This window comes from Pelmatolapia mariae, linkage group LG15 (assembly GCF_036321145.2).
Source record: "Pelmatolapia mariae isolate MD_Pm_ZW linkage group LG15, Pm_UMD_F_2, whole genome shotgun sequence".
In the NCBI taxonomy this organism is placed as follows: domain Eukaryota; kingdom Metazoa; phylum Chordata; class Actinopteri; order Cichliformes; family Cichlidae; genus Pelmatolapia; species Pelmatolapia mariae.
In genome coordinates this window covers 13,713,659-13,737,785 of record NC_086240.1, presented here as the reverse complement: position 1 = coordinate 13,737,785, position 24,127 = coordinate 13,713,659, and the positions used below count along the sequence as shown (strand labels likewise).

The following is a 24,127-nucleotide window of genomic DNA, read 5'->3' as shown; positions in this document are numbered from 1 at the left end:
TGTTTCTCATTAGCACCACACTAGAGCTTTGGCTCTGAATACAAAAACAGCTTGCCAACAAAAATCAGATTCTTAGGTACAGTATTTGTGGATTTCCATAAACTTTATGACAAAAAGCGAGCACAACAGTACTCACACGACACAACGCAGCATATTGAGAGGTGAAAGAAAGAAAACAGAAAAGACAGTTTCCCCTCGACGGCATTGCATCAAGCGGGAAAGTGACCCCGGAGGATGTCCTAAGGAAACTCTTGCAAGCTTCCTGTTCTGCATGACAACCCTGAACTGCCCAGAGACCGAGAGGGAAGAAAGAGGTCGATGATGCTGTGAGCAGAGTCAGAGAGAAGGAGAGAGAGAAAGATCGGGATGGTGGAACTAGATGTCAAAGCATTGGTATCAGCACAGCTGCCAATAAAAACACAAACACTGCAGAGAAGGCTGCACGACCATCTATGTGCTGTTAGACTTAAAAGTAAAAAGTAGTGAGTACTGTTGCCAGTTCCTACTATTAACCAAATTTCAGAACCTGTCATTATTTGGCTTAAGGCTCTTTAATTGAACTTCTTTAGTTTTGTGTAATGAACAAACAAACTGAGAAAAGCTAAATCAGCTAATCCTATAACATTTCTAACTAAATGTTCAAGCGGTCATAAAAAAATGTGATTTATCTCTCATCCATCTGCATTTGCCCATCCCAAAATGTGGTGTACACCCTGGACTATTGGCCAGTGGTCTATTTGCTAGGTGATCACCATTCATGCTCACATTACCTCCTAGAGCAGCGGTCCCCAACCCCCAGGCCACGGACTGGTTTGATACCGGGCCGCGAGAGTTGAGGCTCAGGTGTGAAATTTATGCTTTTCAGGGTTTTTAATCGGTTTTTATCGTGAACTCGGTTTCCCTGGGCCTTTTCCCGTGTGTTATGAATAAATCTTCCTTTTTTTGGTACTGGTACTGGTTTTATTTTGTTGTATTTTTCCGCAACACCTTAAACGCCGGTCCGTGAAAATATTGTCGGACATAAACCAGCATACATAAACCAAAAGGTTGGGGACCGCTGTCCTAGAGCCAATTTAGAATCAGCAGCTAAGCTAAAAAAAACAGCCATCAGAAGTCAGAGAACCTGGGGAGACCCACAAAGGTACAGGGATGACGATAACCTTTTATTTTGGACATATAAACAAACAAAATCTTCATGACGTGACAAAAAGCAACTTAATTGTCAAGTGCTAAATGAAGTAGAAAGAAGTATGTACATACTTACTGAACCCAACCCTGTGCTCAACCAATCTATCGTGTTCTCCCAAACTCCCAAACGCCACACCCAAGTGCCCCAGCTAGCCAGTGGAGTTGGACCCAGGTCCTCAGCCACCGCATCTGACATCTCATTCAAAGAATTACTTACAACTTATTTCTAAGATCATATTTTAATACAATGTGAGGGTCTATTTACCCTGCATTTGAAGCTAAACTAAAGAAAAATTAACAACCAATTGGGCTAAAATTCTATAATGTAACTGAGTTTTCTTTTAAATTTAATTCACTTTATTGTTCAAACATAATTTTCAAGCAACTGTGACTCCAACATGACCGCAAATCTTTAAACGCTTTATTTGTGCAACTTTAAACTTTTTTTTTCACGTTTTCTAATGTGACCTTTTAAATCTTATAATAACTAAGTATCGCGGGGTTATCTGCGTTCAGGACTCCAGACGGTTAATGGTACAGGAGACGCACACATCTGGCATGTGGAATTCATCTCCCGACAGCCGCCCCTCCCCGCAAAAGCAGCATTTCTTCATGTTAAGTCCAGATTCCAGAGTGACTTGAAAAACACCACAATAATATTAAGAATGATGAAGCAGGGCTACGAGTGAGCATTAGTGCCGGACCCCCCCGGAGTTCACAAAGAGTTCATGGCACATGAGAACAACTTTCACCCACCAAAGAGGGTCCCAGCAATTAACGAAACTTGGGCGTGTTTACTGTACATGAGTGCCAGACGTAGTTTCTTCACTCTAATTGTCCTTTAAAAAAAACTTTAGCCTAATTTTTTGCAGTTTTGGTCATTAGTCATAATAGTAATACTAGTAATAATAATTTTCCAGAGCCTAAATATTTAACAGGCTCATGCAAACATTTCAAAATATGTGTACTGTCCATTTCTCATTGTTAAACCGTTACAGTAACACAAAAACTAACAAGTAGTTGGCTCCTCCATTTCTGACAAAACTCTCTTTTATACAAGGCAATGTGATTTCCTACAAGAGTAGGGAATTCTAGCTTCAATACAGTGAGTGTATATTGCTTTTAGACACCTTAGTGTGCATTTACAGCACCAGGATGATGTGCCGTGACACAATGAAGGAACGCTTCATGTGTTGGCTCGCAGATGTCTTTTTTTAATAGCTTTGGAGTTTCAAGGCAAAAACGAATAAGGGATCAATATGATGCCAAATCCTATATTCCTTCTGTTTTCATCTTTGACCTACCATACCGTATTATTTAAACAATCTTCTGAGAAATATAGAATTATCAACATCATCACAGTTTTACCACCTATCTGATCATCTGAAAACGGGTTTACTCTCCTGCTGGGGTTCACTGCATTAGATTGTACAAAGAAATGACTTGCTGTACCAGATTACATCTGCAAAAATGTTCTTGGTTTTTCAGTGTTGCTGTTTGTTTGTAGATGGGACGAACGAAAGGAGGGCACACGCGTCCCAGCTGCCAGGTGGGGGGTTCCCGGGATACCTGAGAGTCAGGTAACGAATATGCGGAAAGGGAAGGGAGACAGGGGACAAGACAGACAGATGGTAACTAAGTGGGATGGAGAGAGGTGGAGGTATAAAACAAATACAAGTCTCCCTGCTTTCATGCTCAGTGTTTTGAAATCCAGCTCTCTTCCCTCACATTTGTCCGACTCACAGATGATAGCTTGGACAAACGCTGGCTTTGCCCAAGCAGTCAACCTTTTTTTTTTTCCTTTTATACCTGTTATAGCTTTGATGGCTAAAGTATCTGTCGCCTAAACGTGAACGTACGCCTTAAGGAGATCTGCATGTACGCCGAATGCACCTGGCAAAAACCACAGACACACACATGCATTCCAGACATATTTCTGCAGCCAAAGTAAATGAAGACAGGGAGAGAGCAGCAGGACAGATAGGCCGATAAAAATGGAAATGCTGCAGTGTGCTTTGACGTTGAAGGGATTAGTGTAGTTTACTCTAAAGCATTCCAAGGGCTCTTAAGATTATCAACTTGCTTCCTTCCTCTGCACTGATATTCTTTCTTTCGACTAGCTTCTTAGAAAGTTATGGAGGAACAGCACCAGGGCAGAATACTAGTCCACCAGAGGCAGGCAGAACAGATCCAGAACCAGGCTGATAATGAGTTCATGCTAAAGCCTTCAGCGGCAGGGGATCACATTGAAGTTCATGGCTGGAATAAATTATAAGTTATAAATTTGTTTGTTCTGCTAACGAAGCTTAAGCCTTCAGTTCAAACACATCTGGGACTCCTAGATCCAACAGCTGAGATCTTCTTGTCTGTCATCCCCAAAGGTTTTGTGGTTGTGTGGTGTGTGTGTGTGTGTGATCTGTATGCATGGGCTGCATGCTCTTACCCACAAAGCCGTCCTGTCCGACCAACTTCAAAGCCAGCTTGTCTGCCAGCACCGAGGAGTTGCCATGGGCGATGTTGGCGAAGGGCCCAGCGTGGACAAACACCGGCGTACCCTACAACAATTAAGAGGGGTGCACAAACATATGGGAGGAGTTGAGAAAACTTTGCAACCCATGGCAACCGAGTTTAAATACTAACTAACCACTTCTTTCATAGAAAATTCAACATCTTTTAACCCCGGCTGCCAGGATAAATAATGACATGCTGATGCAGGGTTTGTCTAAATAGTGGGCAGAAGTTAAGAGGCACTTCACTGGCTTGCCAGCCTGAATGTGAGCCAGGCTTGTGTTGCCTGTTGATTTGGACTGCTTTGGAAAGGCTAGAAACACACCCACACGAACTAAAGGAGCACTTCAAGGCCTCAAATCTGGCAGTGCAGCTGTGCGATTAGCCTTACAAAGACACAAAGAAAACACTGAGTCAGTAAGAAATACAACAAAAATCACTCTTTTCTGTTGCTCTATTAAGTCACCCTGCACAGGTTTGCTATAGGTAAGATTGGCTGATGTCATTTAAATACCTAGCAAAGATTTTGATGATCAATTCATCTTTAAGGAGATGGCATATTCCTCTGTTCGGATACATCCTTGACTTGAATACTTGGTCTACAAGAGGGACTGTGCCCTACTGGACCAGAGACCGATGGCTCTCAAAAGGTTCCTGCCTGGCTGTGTCTGAACCAAGTTAACAAGCCAGCATCTAGAGCTGGACAACCATGATTCAGCTCTCCACCACCACAGAATAAACGCTACACCATAAGACCTCAACGACCAAAACCACAAGCAGATGTGCTCGATTTGCACTGTTTTTATTTTATTTTTTTACAAACAAAAATGATTTTGCACAGTAGCATTCAATCAGAAGTGGCCTGAATGTGAGTATTTTGTGCTGTTGCACATTTTTCACATTTGCAGATTAAAAAAATATGTATTTTGTTGTTTGATATAATACTTTCCTTTGATGGAATGAAAACCAGCAATGGTCACTCTCATGCTACTAGAAATAAACTCTATCCAATGCCCTGGATAGTTTTTGTTATTAAGTTAATTATAATTTGGCCCTTTATTTGATTTTTTCAACTGTATTATCTACTGTACTTGAATTGCATGACATTTCATACTTTTACCATTGAGTGACATCTCAACCATTTGGTAGAGATCAATATTTAAAAAGCTACAGGGTCTATTGAAAAAAAAAGTATTGATTGTGGTTATTACTCACCCAAGTCAATAAGAAATGCAAACAAAAAAATTTTTCCATTGCTTTTTTTTTGTTGTGGACCTCAAAGAGTTAACACTGACACATATTCTACTAGGTGTAACTGAATATCATTGGCTTTTTTTAAGTGTAAAGAATTGTTACTGTCATGTTTCCACTCTTTTTCAACGTTTCTTGGACTAAATCACTTATTAAATAAAGTAAAGGAATAAATAATGACTTTTTATTTTGCTGCCTCCCAGTTAAAGTTACTACTAATACACAGACGCACAGCTGGTGTACTTTACAAGCAGCAGATGTATCCTCTCGGAATAATTCAGATCTGTCTTGTGGAGTGCAGCCTGCTTGCAAGAAAGGCATGAAAGAATACGGCTGCCAAGGAAAGGCCCACTCATCGAGATCAAAATCCTTCTGCCGCACTCAAGACAGGCTCTTAAAAAAAGGTAATTACTTAGAAAGAAAACTAGGGAAGGCAGCTGACCCATTGTTACACTGAATATGAATTCCTTAAGAGAGAGGAAAAGGGAAGGATGGGAAGGCCTAGTCTGATTTTCAAGGCTTTTGTTTGCATACCTCTCCCTCACCCAGCATAAACAGCCTCCCCTCAGAGGAGTAAATCATTTCTTTAACAAGGTCACGAGCGAAGCTGCCACTAGCAGCATTTACTGAATGAAAGAAAAAAAAGAGTATGCATAGTTAAGAATGAAAAGTAAGGGGGAAGAAGACAAAACGCAGACCGTGAGATGAAGAGAAATTGCATTTTAGTACCATTACCTAGCCAAAAACATCATATCCGTTTCTGAGTTTTAGTGGAAGCACATGGACGTCAAACATTACACGGATTTCCATCTGTGTTTGCAAACTTTGAGGTTTAACTTGACCCAGTGCAAAATTTTCACTCTTTCCACATCTGTCCACGAGGAAACAACAATGGAATGAAAGTGGAAATCAATGAAAATCCATTGTGTCACCTTTCCATCTGTTGAACACAAGGATTAGGAACATTCGGAAAGGGAGACGAATAAAAACAGGAAACCGGAGATCATGTTAATATTTCCGGGTGTCGCGCATCACTTGGCCAAGTTTATATGTCAACTGCAGAGCAGGGCTAAAGTGACAAAGTATCCAAAATCTATTCTGACACAGCACAAGGACTCAAACTGTTCTGCATTTCCACACAACCCTTGCCCTCTATACTATAGTCTACTTCCTCTCCCCCAGGAAAGATGCATTCTGTGAACCTCCACGTAGACAGGATGTTTGGAAAACTCACACAACAACTGAAGTCTGCTTAACAGACACGTACACAGGGAGAAAAAACTATCCCCTTTCTTCTTGTGATCCAAAATGTGTCCCGTCTAAAAAAACGACACAGAAATGCAAGCTCAGCGCCAGCGTTCGTATGCCAGCTCTATTCTCAGGAGTGCATCTGCATTCACAGCCGTGACGAGCCAAAGGGGCACAAAGGGCAAAGGCGGTCAAGCTTGGTGGAAAATTCTCATGGAGCTCTGAGGCCCACTTGGTCCCGATACCAGTTCCCTGACCAGAATCGCAGGAAACCCACACAGGAAACAGTTTCACACAACAGGACCGCAACGCTTCCTCCCAAAAACAAAAAGTAACCAAATCTCTGCTTCGTACAACACAACCCTCTCCGCACCCCTGAAAACACAGAATCCGGGACAGTCGATGTTTATTTTCTCCACCCAGCAGCCATATAATCAAGCTTTCTGCTCAAAAACCAACAAGGAACAAACAAACGAGAAACAGCCGTCACGTCAAAACGAGAAACAAAAAGCCGTTATCACAAGCATGACTGCTAACATTGTGTTCGCTGTAAACTTTAATTACTTAAACCAAATGGGCAGAAAAGTACCCTGAGCTTGTGTGGTAAATCTTTGGCCTTTAACTCAGTGCTTTAAGTCTGTGCACAAGAAAACTGAATTAAGTGTGATCAAAAAGTCAAAAGCAATCATCCCATTATTTTAAAAAAATAAAAAAGATATCCAACCAAACACCTTAAAAAACATCAAAAGGTGCTCAAAATAGCATCTGACCAGAACTTTTTGATCGCACCTCTTACATTCAGGAATGTGAACATTAAAGATGACACATTCTACTGTGATGTCATAACACAACACCTTTATAGAACAAGCCTAATGAATATGTTTGTCCAAACGTTGGTGAGAACTTATTAAAAAATGCATAAAAACCAATGTTCCGCTTGTATACAATCCTGTTTAACAAACATATATTAGGATTGGGTTTAATGGAAGCCTGTCCAGCAAAGAGTCTCTCTGTGGGTTCCCTCAACACCACCCATTTGCAGCAGATGGGTGCCCGTTCCTGAGCCTGGTTCTGCCTGGGGATTCTTCCTGTTAAAAGGGTTTTTCCTTCCCACTGTCACCAAGTGCTTGCTCATAGGCAAATTGGAAGTATATAAAAAAAGAGAAATATATATAAATAATAATAATATCAAAAACAGGAGTACACTAGAGATAATCGTCAGTGTTTACTGGATTAAAAAAAAGCAGAGACATTAAAGTTTTACTCTTTTATTCTCTGTGATGTCGTCATCTAAAACTGAATCCTTGCTTTGGACTTTAATCACAACTTCTAAAAATGCACAAATAAACTTGGGAAAATCAAAAATATGCATCCTTCATGTGGGGTTTATTCAATTTTAAAAGTGCCCCAGCTTCCCATAGAGTTGTTTGACTAATCATGGTGGCTGCAAGGACTAGATTTGGGCGTAGTGTCACAAATATACTGGTGTGTATATGCTTTCTGTCCACATGGAAGAAATGTCCTTGTGGTATCACATGTCTAATTCGTCTTAAGGTAAAATCTCAAATGCATAATAAAAGCCAGATGTTGTGAGAAGCAGAGTTTTGTTATCGTCATCACAACCAAATTAAAGTGTTTCCCTAGCACAGCTGCATGAAACTGGATCGGGCGGATCCCCTGCCCGAGAGCTTCACCTGTCCACCGAGCTACACTGCCATTAAGATAAAGAGCCCTGGGAGGAAAAAAGCCAATCCATCATCCTTTCTTTAAGGATCTCAGCGGAACGCTTTCTCCGGCAGCAGCAGAGCAAACCCATTTATTCCATAAGATATTCATCAGAAGCTGCTCAGCTGAGCGGGATAACGACTATTTAAGAGGGGCTGTGCACAAGTCTCACCTCAAGGGTCTGCATCAACGTGGGCTTGATAGCATCTTTCATTAACACCGCCAGAGCTCCACTCACACCCTGACGGAGAGGAAGAGAGAAAAATAAGGGTGCTGGCTGGAAAACAGAGCAGGTTATCAAGATTCAGACAAAACTTTGAGCTCGCTAATACAAACAACTGATAATCTAAAGTATAGTCAAACAGCTGTCCACTTTAGATGATAAATGTTGTTACAGTCCATTTGCAAGTTTCCGTCCTGCATGCAAGTAAATCTTGCTTTGCACAAAATGCTCCGTCAGCAACGTGCACACACACACACACACACAAATGGACAGCATATTTCCACTGGGCAGGCATTGATGTGTAGTTGTGTTTTCACATCCTGGTATATCAGAAACGCTAATGCAACTTTTTGGGGGTTTCTCCTCTACAACTCTGAAACAGCACAGTCATGTGTGGGAAACCAGAGCCTGAAGAATCTACAATGGGGCGCTAAAACTCTAAAGTTTTCCTGCTGTGCTCGGGATCATTGACATGTTGCATGACCCAGCTTTAACTGTTGGATAAATGGCCTCACATTTGACTCTAGAATACTTTGGTATACAGAAGAGTTCACGGTTGACTCAGTGACCGCGAGCTCCTGTGCCCAAATCCTCCCTCTAATACCGTGCTTGCCAGTTGGTATGAGGTGTTTGTGCTGATATGCTGTGTTGGTTTGGTTGGTTGATGCAAGCTCAATCATCCAAGTAAGGAAATCTCAGAAACTGATTCTGAGAATACAGGCTTTCTCTTGGCAACAATTCCAAAAGAGCCACACCTGTTCAGTCCTTTCTTGTAACTAATTTCATGACCTTTAAACATTTAACATGTTAACCGAGGCCTGTAAAGTCTGAGATTAACACTCGGGTTTTCTGCTTATGTTCTCTGACCATTACACGGTCGGACTTCAGGGTGAATTAGCTGGGACATTCACTCCTGCGAAGATTGGAGCATTGTACTAACTCACAGCTGAATGCTCCACAGTGAAAAAACTTCCACTTTCTACACTACAAGTGTTTTTCTTCCACTCACAGTGTATACAGTTAATTTCTCAAATTGAGATTTGAAGATGTTTCGTATCACTTAAATAAATCGAAGATAGCTTGATAAGGACTAAAACCATTATCTTTCTATAACTCTTCTTTACAGTCTTAAGCACAAAAACAACTTTTTTCAGAACAAATAAAAAAAAATCCATATTTTTGGTCTAAAATTCTCAGATGTTTGACGATATGCTCACTGATAATACTTCCACACTTACAAATGAGATTACAACACAAAATACATACGAGGTCCTCTGCTGTGATAGGCTGTCCAGAGCGGCTGGTCCCCACCACCATGCGTGCCAGTCTGTTCTTCATGTCCCCGAGGCTGTCAGCCAAGGCCAGGATGGCCATGATCTCACTGGCCACTGCAATGTCAAACCCAGTCTGGAGTGTGAGAAAAGAAAAATCACTTGCGAAATAAACCAGGACTGTAGTTTCAGCAGTTCTTTTATACACTTGGTAGCGGAGAGCTGAAAACAAATGTTTTACCTGCAGTAAAGTTTAATGCATGAGTTTGTTTGGAGCTAGAATGCAAAATAATAAGCTTAAGCCTTTACAATCTAATTTATCTTTCTCAGACTCAAGAATAAAAGCTTTAAGTGAATAAAATGTTTTGCACAGTGTGGGAAGAAAACTGGCAACTTTCCTCAAAACAGCAGTCACCGGGTTTATCACATGAGAAAGAGAATACAAGTCCTATGAACATGGCCTGGTTTCGGATCGGAGTGATAATTTGATGAAGAAAACTAAAAAACCTATAAAAATGTTTAACTTGTTTTGATACGAGTTTCTGTCCTGATTTACGTTTAACAAAAATAGGATGGAGAGAACAAGAAAACATGAGTAAGTAAGATTAGATAAAGGCAGGAATATAGAAAACTAAAGAATTCACCAAAAAAAAAGCATAAAACCACAATAATCCCTCAAGGAATATAAGAATTCTATTCCCACTCCCACTGACAATACCCCGAGGGGCTATAGTATAACCAGCACTGGAGGAAAGTGCAGGGCAGAGGAGAGAAAGGGAAACAGAATGGATTTACCAATGATCATAAATATAAGCATATGGTGAACTAGCTTAGAGGCTATTCTAGGTGTGTACGTGTGTGAGTGTGGATGGATGGGTGGGTCATTTTTCTCATTCTCTAAACATTTGCTTTCACTTAGTCCTGCTAGCTTCCCACTGACGTGAAATGTTTATTTAGAGAATTTCATTTAGCTGCCATTACTACAGATGTATGGTGGTGGTGGTGGTGGTGGGGGTGATTACATCTGGGCTGTATCATGAACAGAGGAGCATGTGCAGAGGGGAGTGTATCAGAGTGGACATGCATGAGAAAGATTTTAGTCATGGTTTTGTTATATTAAAAAGCAAAAAATAAAACAGAGATATCCGAGGCCAGGCCATGTTAATAGTAATATGACGCCCACCAGCCAAGTCTTTACAATGTAAATAAACTGCTGCAACATTGTTCTTCATTATAAAGTAAGTTCATGTGAAGTTTTCTGTTTGAATGAACAAATTACACAAATCCAGGGTGGTAGTTGAAAAGTATGCAACATGGTTTTTTTTGTTTGTTTTTTTTGTTTTTTTAAAGAATCACAATTTTCACAGCCTGAGTGATCCACACCACAGTTATTATACTTTAGTATATTCAACATATTTTACACTGTTACTCTTGTTTTAATTTGGTCTCATTTTGTTTTGAGAGTGGAACTCAGTTTAATTTTAGTAGAGCTTTTATTTGTTAGTCTATTTTAGTATTATTGTATGGAGGGAATAAGCTGGAGGTAAGGAAAACAGTAAAGGCATTACAATAAAAACCCTTGAAAAAAGTTTGCTCACATTCTTGTAGATGTCAAAAGTCTTAATAAACATGTCCATTACAGCCTCGTCAGGCAGGTTGTGATAATACACTGTACCAATTTAACAAAGACTAAAGCTAAGTCACTTTAATTGTCCAACTTCCCAAAATTGTTTGTTAGGTAAATGGAATGCTTTTCCACTTTTATTCCACTATAATGCCATACCTCTCTGGTCTGTCCTTTCTCAGAGCTTGCCTGTCCGACGGTGATCTTCCTCAAAAAACGGTCATTTGTATCAACGACTGAAAAAAAAAAAAGATATATATATATTTTTTTTTGACAAACCTTGTTATATAATCTATAACTCTGACCATGAAACATTCACCTTTTAACATGATGCAGTTGCCTTATGTGAAACAATATGGCACAGAAAAACATTATTCACATTGATTAATTTCATGTTAGATTAGATTAAAAAGCACTTTTCTTTAAAGAAAACAACAAAAAAAAAACCAACAGGACTACGTGACTGTAAGAGCCCATAAACTGTGATTAATTGATCTGATACCTGACCCACAAGGAAAATGTATGTTTTTACAGCGTTAGCATGACACACTGTAAAAATTCATCTCTACACGTTTATAAATACTACCCCATAACGTGTGTTTATCTTAAAATGGATTAGCTAATGAAGGTTTCCTCACTCAGCACTTAAGGCTACTTTCTGATAATGCGGTTAGAAATTCACTGCGCTCAGCCAGGAAATCATTTTAGGAGACATTATTCCTGTGTTGGTTTTGTAGAATGAAAGAACCTTCCCTTTCATGAAAAAAGGAAAGTGTGTCCATAAAAAAAACAAGTTTAGGAAAAAAGTTAAGCAAGAATAAGTCCCGTGAACACGTGAAACAAAGTCACACTAGGTGCTGAACCTGTTTTTAATCTCCAGAGTTTGTTTATGATGAGTGACCCCGAAGCCGACAGAGTAAAATACCACGTCGGTCAAAGCAGCACCTGGCCGGCTGTCTCACAGGCAACTTTAAACGAACCCAGCTATCACTGCTGTAGTTAATTCCACAGCAGCCGTACCCACGTTTATAATCTTGTGACTGATGGTCTGACACTTTACATTAATTTAATATGAAGCCATTTTTGTATTCATTATATAAGAAAGGAAATTACCTTCTATTTCAAGACTGCATGTGACATTCCTCAGGAACGGCCCAATAAGACACTTACATTGCAGAGCATGAGATGTTTGTCAGACATTTTTTATGATAATTAGATTTGTGTGATAGTCATGATATTGCTTTTTGACTGCAAGTACATCCGAGCGCAGACAATCAGACTGGTGTTCTGAAGCAGCCCCTTTGCACCAGTTTGAAATGTAAGGCATCTCTGCTGCGGTGTTGATCACATTTGGCCAGATTAAGATTGCGTGCTTTACACCGCCGCTGCTATAAAAACCACTTGACTTCATAAGCAGTTGGAGATCGGTGTAGGGTGTAGTAACATGTTACTGTAATTACATTTTTCTCTGCAACAACACTATCGGAGATTCAGTAATCGCAATAATGCTGCTTAGCAAAGAATTATGTTACTTATGTCATTACCTGTATTACATACACTTAGCACTTTTAATAATAATAATAATAATAATAATGGATTGCATTTATATAGCGCTTTGAGACCCTCAAAGCGCTTTACAATTCCACTATTCATTCACTCTCACATTCACACACCAGTGGAGGCAAGCTACAGTTGTAGCCACAGCTGCCCTGGGGCAGACTGACAGAAGCGAGGCTGCCATATCGCGCCATCGGCCCCTCTGGCCAACACCAGTAGCCGGTAGGTGAAGTGTCTTGCCCAAGGACACAACGACCAAGACAGACAGAGCAGGGGATCAAACCGGTAACCTTCCGGTTACAAGATCAGCTTCCCAACCCCTTGAACCATTTGCAACCCCCTGAACCAGTCGCCCATTTCTGTTATAAATGTAAAAATAAACAAATGAATCAATCATATTTGCCTTTTTTTCCTGCACATTTATCCTACAGTCAGCTATTTTCAGTTTATTAGCAGGGACAGGCCAGAAACAACTGATGCTAACATGACAACTTGTACCAAGGATCTGCACAGGCAGATTTAAGCTGAATGTATGCCAAGCCTGGACAAGAAGCCACAACCTGATGTCCAACAGGTAACAACTGCACTGATGAGCATTTGGACTTAGGACAGTAGCATCACTGTGAAGTGCTCCTCATTAGCACAGTGATATGTGGTGTGGGACCGCTTGCTGGTAATTATGCATCTTAGGCCATATTACCAATTTGTGCATAAGTAATGTAAAAAGTAGTGCAACAAATGACTTTCTCCTTGGAGCAACCAAGTAATATAAAGCAATACTTTTTCTGAGTGACAAACCTAATGCAGTTGTAGATAAAGCTTTGAAATTTACATGTAACAGCTGTTTTTCTACTCTTAATGAGCACTTAAAAACTATTTAAAAATACAAGCCATGCTTAACCACACATGAATGCAGCACTTTTATTTCATACACTTTAAATGGCTCAAATTTATCTTCAATTCAGAGCCACCAATTGACCTAACATACATGTCTTTGTCAACATGCAAGCATCACACAGAAAAGCCCCAGCTGACCAGAAGATTTGAACCAGTGCTAACTCATTTACCCCATTATACATTTAAGCGTAATTGCTCAGTGTTAAGATGTTTCCCATTATATGCGAGAACACAAAGACCCAGCTTAGTTAGAGAGAGACATTAAACGTTTCCATTTAAGTCTAACTGATTAAACTGTGCTCATGTGAAAAAAAAGTGCTGGTAATTGTCTGGTGCATACACAGCTCTACACAGGCGGTATCTTCGCCTAAAATTCTTGCCTAAGGAGTATTTCTCCTGCTGGGTGCTGCATTTGAGTTGGACGACATCTCTGTTTGAGTCTCCCGACACACAGTTAGTGAGAAAACAGCTTGAATCAGCCATGCTTGCGGTACAGTTATACACCTCCCCCCCCCTCAAGAAAAAGCACACACACAGATTTTGTCTGTTTATAAAGATACCTCTCTGCCAGGTGATTTTTGAGGGGTCAAGATCAAGACGTACGAACGCGTTGATTTCTTCAGGTGTGAGTGATGCAGGATCTGTTTTCCTGATGCCAAGGCGCTGGAAATTGAGACAGAATGAGGCAGCAGAATTAAGCAATAGAAAAAAAAACCAACAAGATTTTGTTCCACATGTTTCTGATGCTGTTTAGATTTTATTTAACATGAAAGAAGCCCGCTATGTCCACCGTAACAGGTGGGAGGTATCATTCATGCATAGAAAACAAATCCAGACTAAATAACCAGGAAATTATTAACTCACTGTCAAGATCAGAAGGTTTAGTTGGAGTTTTCTGCTTAAAAAAAAACCCTTTTAAAAATTTTTATCTCTCCCTTCATCAATTAAGACTCATTTTATAGTCTTTTTCTCTAATCCTGGACTTTCCTCCAACAGGACATAAACTGTAAACATGTTCAAACTTTAATCTCCTGGATCAGTAACATCTGCCATACATATTTTATCTGTTAGGACAAAATATTTGACATTCTTCATCGGCACTACATGAAGACTGAATTACTCTTTCTTCTACAAACAAGGAGTTTTATCTGGCATAAAGAAATGTTTGGTGATGCAGCCACTGTGAAGGGTAAGAGTGAAAATTTAAGCTGGATCCACAGAGGCCCCCTAGTGGACAAAAACAACAACAACTTTTCATGAACACCCCAGACACAATCCTTAGTTAGTTAGTTCACGTGTGATCATGGACATCACGTGTGATTATGGAGCTGTAGTATTTAAACTTACTTGCAGCCTGGAGATCTGGATGGGTGAGAATTTTCTGACTCCATTCACAGAAGGGACTAATCTATTGAAAAGGGCCTTGGTGGTAAAGAAAACAAAAAAACAATACTATTATTTAAAGTACATTTAACCGGTCCTTACAGGAGGAAAGGACTTTTGTTAAGCTGGAATTTAGATAACAAGATAGCATTATGTGCATGAAAAGCAGGATTACAGAAATAAATCAAATACTTCAAAAGTTACCACAGAATAATTTACAGTCCCCGACTAAAATAAATCTACAGCAAATCGCAAACATGACTGAGATCAAAAGGAATCCATACTGTCATTATATTACACATGCATTTTTTAAACTAGTGTTGCTATATGATATCTTCGCATAGTCACCTTGTCTGACTGTGTCGCTTCGTGGAGCATCCTGGCATCGATGGCTGCTGCCGCCAGGTTATTGGCAGCTGTGATGGCATGAATGTCACCAGTCAAATGAAGGTTGAACTGAGAAGATTTAAAAAAATAGCAGAAAAAAAAAAACAGTGAGAGATGAAAGGATTACAGGCGAGACATCAACATGCTACTGCAGAAGTGTACACTCTGTAAGATTGATTGAGTGGCCCCTATGGAGAAAAAAACCTCTAACAATGGGGGTCAGTGGGCTGCACCCACAGCATTTGGTAGCAGATGATAAATGTGGGTTCAACTAAAGCAATCTTCTCATGGCTTGGATTTTGTCCCTTGAGTCTTTAAATATATTATGACACATTTTCTCACAGTTTGACACAAGCCCTTTGATCTTAAGACATACAAATATATATATTTTTAGTGTGCCTAAAAGAAGGAGGTGCAAAGAAAGAGGGTGAATTGAGAGAATGAGAAAAGTAGTTGGCCTTATTGTAGCCTACAAGGCTGGGGCTTAACCCCTCGTTCTGTGTGTCTTTATGGACTGTGCTTGTAGTCACAGCTCCGGGGTCATGAATGTATGCTTGTGAGTCTTTGCATGCCTCAGGTCTTTGAAGCCTGTGTTTGTCCTGCTAGGGAGCACTCTGAGCCTGTCTGTGTGTCTTACCTCCTCCATAGGGATGACCTGGGCATACCCACCTCCTGCAGCTCCCCCTAGGCAAAGGAGGAGAGGAAACACTGTGAGAGGCAGGCAACAGGACGAGGACATACAAAGAAACAGTGCTGAGTGTTGGACTTTAAATGAACTGCTCCACCCGAGAACAAAATGTAGAGCTGACCCCGCACTGACAAAGATATCTAAACTTGTCCAAATGTCACTGAATGTATTCAGTAGAAATATTCACAATTTGAAACATTAAACATTGGTTCCAATGTGAAAATACACTATTCTATCAAAGTTTTCTTACAAAACAGGGTTTTAGAGAAAACACTCATTGTTTTTGGAGAAAACAGTTTGGAATGACCAACAGTAAAGTAAAATAAAAAGTATCCAGGAAGGAATGCCAAGGAGCACAGAGAGATGACAGCATATCTTTCAGAGAGGATAAGCCAAGTACAGTTAGGATAAAGACCCAAGTATTCATTGCTGACCTTTAACCCCAAAAGTTGGTCCCTGGGATGGTTGACGGAGACAGGCAAAAGAGTTGAGCTTAAGGTGGGCAGACAACGCCTGGACTAGGCCGACAGTCACTGTGCTTTTACCTTCGCCCAATGGGGTGGGAGTTATACTGAACAAAGAGAGAATACAGAAGATTTTCAAATATCAGACTTTTTCTTTTTCTAGTGTGCACAATATGACCCTGTACTGTGGAGTCCCTCAGGGGTCTATACTAGGACCTATGTATTTTCTTTGTAATGGTAAATTTGTACTATACAACTAAACTTTATTATTATTATTATTATTATTATGAAGCAGGAGAAAGAATAAGAGATGATTTGGTCAGTCACTCACCCGGCAACCAGAATATATTTGCCATTAGGCTGTGACTGGAGGCGTTCCAACACAGAGAGTCGAACCTTAGCTTTGCTCCTCCCGTAGACTTCTAGCTCTTCTGGTAGCAAACCAATCTCTTCAGCCAGCTGATCTACTGGTTTTGGTATCTGAGCTCTGGATATCTCTAAATCACTGACAGAGAAAACATATAGACTATATGGATAATGGCTCTACGCACCACATCTTATTCAAATAACAATAAAATGAGGTATACAAGAATCCAGGTAAGATGAATGAAGTTAAATTCCAGTCTTCACCACACAGTGGTCTATACCTTGGTACAGGAGTTAAGGGCTGCAGTTTGAGGCTGCGCAGATGCCAGGGTCGGTATTCCTGACCCTTGAGCCACCGACTGCAACTCCGGACAACATTCTAATGGACAAAAAAAGAAAAGAAAAGAGAAGGACAGAGAAAGCTAACGAATAAGTAAGGAGGAATATAGTAAGCCAAAGAGAGGAGTCACATAGGAATATATATACCTGTGTTCTGTAAGCTGCTGTGAGGCTTTCTAATCCAGATTTTGAAGTCAATCCAAAAGCATTTTCATCTAAAACAAACGACAACAGGATTAATGCACACAATAAGTACACAAATCCATACAACAACAAAAAAGCATGTGATAGTGGAAGCAAACCAGTGCATCTGAACCTGCAATTTCACTGATTTCTATTCATTTTTAATCGATAACTTAAAAAGTGTCTCTGCAATGGAGGGCTTTAAAATCATTTCATGTTCATTATAGCACAAGTTAATTGGAAACACAATATATAATGCAATACCTTTCTCCAGAGCTGGCTTAGAGTAAATGATAGCAGCCCCTGGTCTAATCCAGGTGGGTGGAAGATACATATTTCCAACATCTAGCAGGACCACAGTATCAGCCTGCATAACCTGGGAAAAAGGAGAATTATTAAAGAAGAAGAAATTAAAATGATAATTAAAATAATGAAATATTAATGACCTAAAAGAACCTCTGCAGAAAAATGTCTTTGAACATCTTCCCATTAGCAAAACTGCTCCAGTGAGCTGTTGTAAAATGAGAATACTGACTCCGTGTGGCCAGCAACTAACATTGCACAAGCCCAACATGAGATTTAAACCCATGGTGTGTGTATACAAACTTCAAACCACAATTGTACATAGTGAATGTGTACTTAAACTGGTACTTAAATTGGACACCCTCACCCACAGTGGGTCTTAGTCTACAACTCTTCTCTCTCAAGCTCTCCCTCTCTATTTTGCAGAACAAAATTTTATGCATTTTAAAGATTCATTGGAACAACTTCTGGTTAAGGAGCTGGAACTCCTTATACATTAATTCATTACTTAGGACAGTTATTTTGACATAGGCAGCGTCTAAGGCACAATGCAGATCATCTAATGTGAGTACACCCTGTCACACCTGCGCCTGCAGGGTTTTGGAGCTCCAGTGACTCTTCAGAGTGACCATTCCACTTCGTTCAATCAGGCACTGCACGGCCAGCTGAAGGGGTCCCTCTCCACCAACTAGCAACACAGTTTTTCCTTCCAAAGGAGCATCTGTAGGGATGTTTAAAATGATCATTAGCAAATGGAAATGCCCCCAGCTGCCGAGTCTGTCGATGGACTCCCTGTCAAGCTCCCCATTTAAATATATCTGAAGCCAAACTATTAAATAAAGGCAAAATATAAAAAATAACAATCTAAAAAAATCTTAAACCAGATTTTTTTTAATATACCTTTAGTTTATAACATTCTACACAGAAGGGTTCAGCATTTTTATTAAAGAGCTTGGAAATCTTTAGTAGTTGTATCAGAAGTACTGAAAATATCTAAACCCTGAAGTGTGACTTCTACCAAAATAATCTAAGTCTGTATCTCATATGCACAGACCCCCTGTTCAGTAAATTACCAGCATTTTAATTAAAAAGAAAAATCCCAGAAATATGGTCAAATCTTACCAAATTCAATGTCTTTCCTTCACCTTTTTATAATATAGCCATTTGGACTTAAGTACATTACGTGGTCACATATTTGTTGATTTTTTTTCTTGCTCATGTTTTCTTTGTATTTTAGTTAGCTATCAGATCTCAGTAGTTAACAGTAAAGGATACTGATGTATTTTACAGTGAATTAAAAAAAGAGAAACATCTGTCACATTTATCAGTGTATCTAATTCAATTTCTAGTGTTTATATATCGTCCAATCAGAGCACAGTGAGAATCACTTTGAGACCTCTCACATTAAATCATTCTTGTTATTAATCTCTGTCTCTCTTCCACAGCATGTTTTTATCCTGTCCTCCTTCTCTCACCCCAACCGGTCGCAGCAGATGGCCACTCCTCCCTGAGCTTTGTTCTGCTGGAGGTTTCTTCCTGTTAAAAGGGAGTTTTTCCTTCCCACTGTCGCCAAGGTGTTTGCTCATAAAGGGTCATATGATTATTAGGTTTTTCTCTGTATGTAATATTGTAGGGTCTACCTTACAATATAAATATGTCTGTGAAGGTTCTCAGTCATCCAGGTCATCGTAGTCTAAGGAGCATGGAAAAAAAAAGCGTCTGGACTTCTTTAAGTTTCCTTGAAGACGTTTCACCTCTCATCCGAGAAGCTTCTTTACTTCAGAACTAAAGAAGCTTCTGGAATAAGAGGTGAAACGTCTTCAAGGAAACTTAAAGAAATCCAGACACTTTTCTTACAATATAAAGTGCCTTGAGGCGACTGTTGTTGTGATTTGGCGCTGTATAAATAAAATTAAATTGAACTGAAATGTGAAAATATTTCAAGCACACTGGCTGCATTTAATTTCTTTTTCAAACTGACGGTTTTGGGTCAACTGTTTATATAAACTGTAATTTAATACAGTCGATTGGTTACACACACCAATGCAAATGCACTTAATCAGAACACTGTGACTTTCTCAAAAGTGATGATTTTTCTCATTGGCTAAAAATATGCTCCTACTCTATTTCTGGCACAAGGTGCATAAACCTGCACAATGCAGTTAAGGATGGCAGAAAGTCTGGCATATAATTGGTTTCTAAAGCATCAACTCAGTTTTAAAATTAAAATCTCACAGGAGACTTAACGTCTCACTTCAGACATGTTTCCTGTGTGCTTTGACACTGTGTAGAGAGAGGAAAACCTTCAGTTTCCTTCAGCAGAAACTCACCATGGTTCTCCAGCAGATCCAAAACAGCACTGGCTAAAGGAGGTACAAAGCCTTTGGTCAGGTCTCCTCGTATCAGACGGCCCATATTCAAGTCTGATATGCTACAACAAGAGAAAAACATATAGAAATTACATTTTTTTATTTAACCATCCAGTTTTACAGGCCATAACAGATTAATAAAGTGCAATGGATAACACAATTACACATAATAAATGTTAAAGACACAGCACAGTACTAGCGAGTAACATATGAGGATATATAGTTTTCATCAGGATTAGGGTAAAAAAGTTTTCCATTAATCAAGAGCAACATATATACTTTTTCTCTGGATAATCTATCCTTAACTGAACCAGATCTGATCAATTTATCGTGATTAAGAAGGTTCCAGTGCTAATTTTCTCATCACGTGTCTACACACACTGGGCACGAACGTCTTAATTCTGAGCAGTCCTTTCTGATTTGGGTCAATAGGACACGCACCGTGAGTTAATTCATTTATTTTAAATTGGAATAACAACCTTACATACATTTTTACATTTCTAGAACTTATAAAATAAATGACTGAATATTTATCCCCCTGCAGGTTTTTACCCTTCGATGTCCTTCTCGGGTTTTAAGGTGTTGAGGACCCGACTGGTGATTGAAACTGGGGGGAGGTGAAGGTAGATACCATGCACTTTGGGGTCATCATTCAACTTCAGCAACTCCTCTACAATCTACATGCATACATAAAGAGAAAAATAACAGTCAATGACACACATCTGAGAAATCTAGTGAAAAAATGGCAGACGAAACAAGTGTGAAAATTGAAGATATACCAAATACAATCGGGTACTTTATGTGGTAGTCTACAAAAAAGTCAAGAGAGAAACAAACAGCACATGCACCTTCAAAATCTAACAAATCAGCACTACCTAATGAGCAAAGGGAAAGTGGTAGTGGAAATCCCTGAGGAGGTGAAAAACAGGAGAAAGGGGGACGAGATAATGTGTAAAAGTAGAGCAGCTGAGTTCTCCTAAGGCCAGGCATGGCAACATAGATCATCCACTGTCAGGTCAAATGTCTAAGCTAGTCCCATGAATTCCTTCTGTCTACATGGTTCAAGTGGCAGGCTCCAGCTGAATGAAGAGCCAAAAAGGTTCCCCCAAATCTCAGTTACATAATGCTGGAAAATATCACTAGGTAGGATAAAACCTGATTCAGTCACTTAGATGATAAATGAAGAATAAACTGGAAATACTGAAGACATGAACACACAGGCACCATAATCACATGCTGCACAAACATGAGAATGGTAATCATGTAGTGACTTGCTTAACTTTGAGGGGGGAGGAAAAGTTCTCTATTAAGGGGAAAATTAACTTGTGAGTCACATCAACTTACATCATCTTCACTGCACTCCTTTGCCAGACAAATCTGAGTGATGTTCAAACCAATCTGCGGATGAGGAGAGAGGAGATCTTTTGTAGACATTACAAAAGAACAAAATGGCCAAGCTGAAGAAGAGAAGTCAGAAAAAGGAGAAGTGGTGGCGTGGATTACCTTTACTGCCATTTTCTTATTGATCTCCAGCATGCTATCGTCTTCACCTGCCTTTGAGATAAAATGAGCACACTGAAACAACGCACAGAACCCTGATAATATGGAAAAGCTGAGATGAAACTTTTGTAAAAACAGATACCCTCAAGGTCAATTAAAGCAAATCAGGAGACTTCTAGCATCAAATGTTTAGGCTACGCTTTTTCTAAGCATTAACAACACTTAAAGACTGCTTACTACAAAATCAGACAGTGTATTTGCACTCATTTTTTTGTTCTATAACAGTATTCATGTTTTTCCTTACAGTACCTGTAGAATGGCTAACAAGGGTTGAATTGCTGGGTTTCTTTTCTGTAGAGTCACAATTGCTTCCCTGCTGCTCTGAACCACTTTCCTACAAGAGAAGACAACCTGGTTAGAAATACCCATTAACCTATTAATGGTTACACGCAGGATAAAACACCCCCATCAGGAAAGTGGATAATACATAATTCAGTTCAAATATGTTCATTTATATAGCACCAATTCACAACAAAAACCACCTCAATGTGCTGAATGCTGCAAGGTAAAGAAGCAGCATAACTAATGGGGGTTTATAACTACAGTGGCTTTGAGAATTCAGTGCAATGCAACAAGAAATCAGACCAAATGCGAGGAGGCGGCTCAGAACAATCGAACACATGAACACTGAGAAAGTACAGAAAGTACACATACATGTGCTAAAACACTGAAAGCAGCACATGGTGTAACCAAATTTTCAAGCAATGTCTGCAGCACATGCAGCAAACTATGGAGCTGATGAGAAGGTGGGAAGCAGTCAGGTGCTGTGTTTACTTTAATTCACAGACTAGCTTGTGAAATATGTGAGATAAGTATTGCTTATGATCAAGCCATCATTTTTTGTCTATTTGCAGGAATTTTCCTAATGAATGGTGCATCAGGCTCTTTGGAGTAGAGGTGGGCGGAGCGATCCAAATATCAATAGTATCGAAACCAGAGCTCATATTGGTTTTGGATCAACACCAATAAATTGGTGACTGTTTCTCTCAGAAGTCATGGCACACTGCTCTCCCCTACATGAGATGCCTTTAAAAGTTAAACGTATCTGTATCAGTATTGGTTTGTGCAATATTGGCCCTACATTTACTTGGTATCGGATTGATACCAGAATTTGCAGTATGGAACAACCCATGGTCGTTTTCAGTGCGCATGCGGCAATATGCGGGCGGGTGGGGGTAAAATGTTTACATATACTGTACCTTAACAAATGCGTTAAAAGTCCAAAACTTTAAAGTTAAACTTAAACTGAATAAATTCCTTTTTGCAAATTTTCTTCACACTCAATACAAATGTTATAGATCTGCATGCATTTAAATGTTAGCTGTAAAACTAGTTAGCATCACTCATCCACGCCTGCGTGTTTTTACTCGGTTCCTCATGTATTAGGGAACATGCTCAGCGTCGCATGTTTAGCAACAACAGAAAAGGGTTGCATCAGCTGGCTGGTGTCGCTGACAATACCGGGGACACGTGCAGAACTGGCTACTAGCCAGGGGCCAAAACGCCGGTGAGACCGGAAATGCTTACTACCTTTGTCACGTAGATAACCATCCCTCCAACGAACTTCGTTTTTTTTAGCCTACCGTTAAAATAATTTGTCATGACACACCACAATCAGACTTTTACTCTACATTGTTGTTGCTGTTGTTGTTATTTTACCTCACATGGTTGTCGTAATCAGACTCATCCCCCTTCTGAGATTGTACCCCAAAGTTACCGGTTAACTTCGGGTTGGTGCCGGTGCTGGAGGTAGCGCTTGCCGCTCGGAGGCTCAACCGAGTGCTGGTAATGCCTATCGGTAGGCATCTTCGCGAAAACCCGGTGAATCTGCTACCCGGACAGACTGGATGTGCCCGGAGACTGCCGTAAGCACTGCGAATTAGCGCCAACTTCATTGTAGTTTTATGTTTTAAAAATAAACAGGACTAAAAAGTGTTTCTTCTCCTCTCGTCTCTGGCGGCGGTGATTAGCCCGGTTCCTTGAAAGGAACAAAAAGAAAGTTGAGGTTGCAACAGGGTGCTGATGGAGGTGCGCTGTCTTCACGGGCAGTCGGAAAGATAAAAAAAATAGCGGTCGGTGTGCTTTGTTTTCCCCCATTCTCCCATCCTCCCACCCACAAATGGGCAGTTCCCATAGAAAGAAATGCTACATTTCTTGCAAGTCTAGATGCTGTTATTAAACCAGCATTTTAAAGTCCTCATATGTTTTCATTTGAAAATCCGGGGTACACTTGAAAGCAGCAGCCTAACAAGAAGCGAATGCTCGCGACCACGCGAGTTCACGTGCTGAAGACCCTGAGAGGAGTTAGGTCAGTGGGTTCAAAATACACCTCAGTCGGTAAGTTAACATATCCATCCAACCCAATGCAATAATGTAAGCGGGGTAAATGAGTAAAACTATATTTCGTCTCAGGCTCATTAAGAATCAACGTTTCACTCAATCAAACATACCTATTCACAGGAGGCCAAACAATCAGTATTAATAATCATTGCCTCAATTCATATGTCGTATCAGAATACTTCAAACCCAGGTTCCCTATCAGCAAACACTTGTCAGTATACTCCTAAACCAGAGCTGGCACTCTTCAATTAAC

The 24,127-nt window shown here is 40.0% G+C and overlaps 1 protein-coding gene across 1 annotated transcript in view; it reads right to left on the bottom strand.

The window, feature by feature from the left end:
- mthfd1l (methylenetetrahydrofolate dehydrogenase (NADP+ dependent) 1 like) overlaps positions 1-23,512 on the bottom strand; it is a 42,744-nt gene extending 19,232 nt beyond the window's left edge. Inside the window, exons 1-20 of the mRNA XM_063495147.1 lie at positions 23,194-23,512; positions 21,784-21,868; positions 21,478-21,528; positions 21,319-21,372; positions 20,527-20,651; positions 19,936-20,036; positions 18,190-18,326; positions 17,567-17,678; positions 17,267-17,334; positions 17,062-17,159; positions 16,746-16,919; positions 16,385-16,521; positions 15,900-15,946; positions 15,224-15,331; positions 14,840-14,914; positions 14,053-14,155; positions 11,198-11,274; positions 9,410-9,550; positions 8,093-8,161; positions 3,632-3,743 (exon numbers count right to left, since the gene is read on the bottom strand). Coding sequence (XP_063351217.1) covers positions 3,632-3,743; positions 8,093-8,161; positions 9,410-9,550; positions 11,198-11,274; positions 14,053-14,155; positions 14,840-14,914; positions 15,224-15,331; positions 15,900-15,946; positions 16,385-16,521; positions 16,746-16,919; positions 17,062-17,159; positions 17,267-17,334; positions 17,567-17,678; positions 18,190-18,326; positions 19,936-20,036; positions 20,527-20,651; positions 21,319-21,372; positions 21,478-21,528; positions 21,784-21,868; positions 23,194-23,429 — 2,110 coding nt within the window. The 5' untranslated portion in view covers positions 23,430-23,512. The remainder of the gene's footprint in view (positions 1-3,631; positions 3,744-8,092; positions 8,162-9,409; positions 9,551-11,197; positions 11,275-14,052; positions 14,156-14,839; positions 14,915-15,223; positions 15,332-15,899; positions 15,947-16,384; positions 16,522-16,745; positions 16,920-17,061; positions 17,160-17,266; positions 17,335-17,566; positions 17,679-18,189; positions 18,327-19,935; positions 20,037-20,526; positions 20,652-21,318; positions 21,373-21,477; positions 21,529-21,783; positions 21,869-23,193) is intronic.
- Positions 23,513-24,127: the final 615 nt, after the last annotated feature.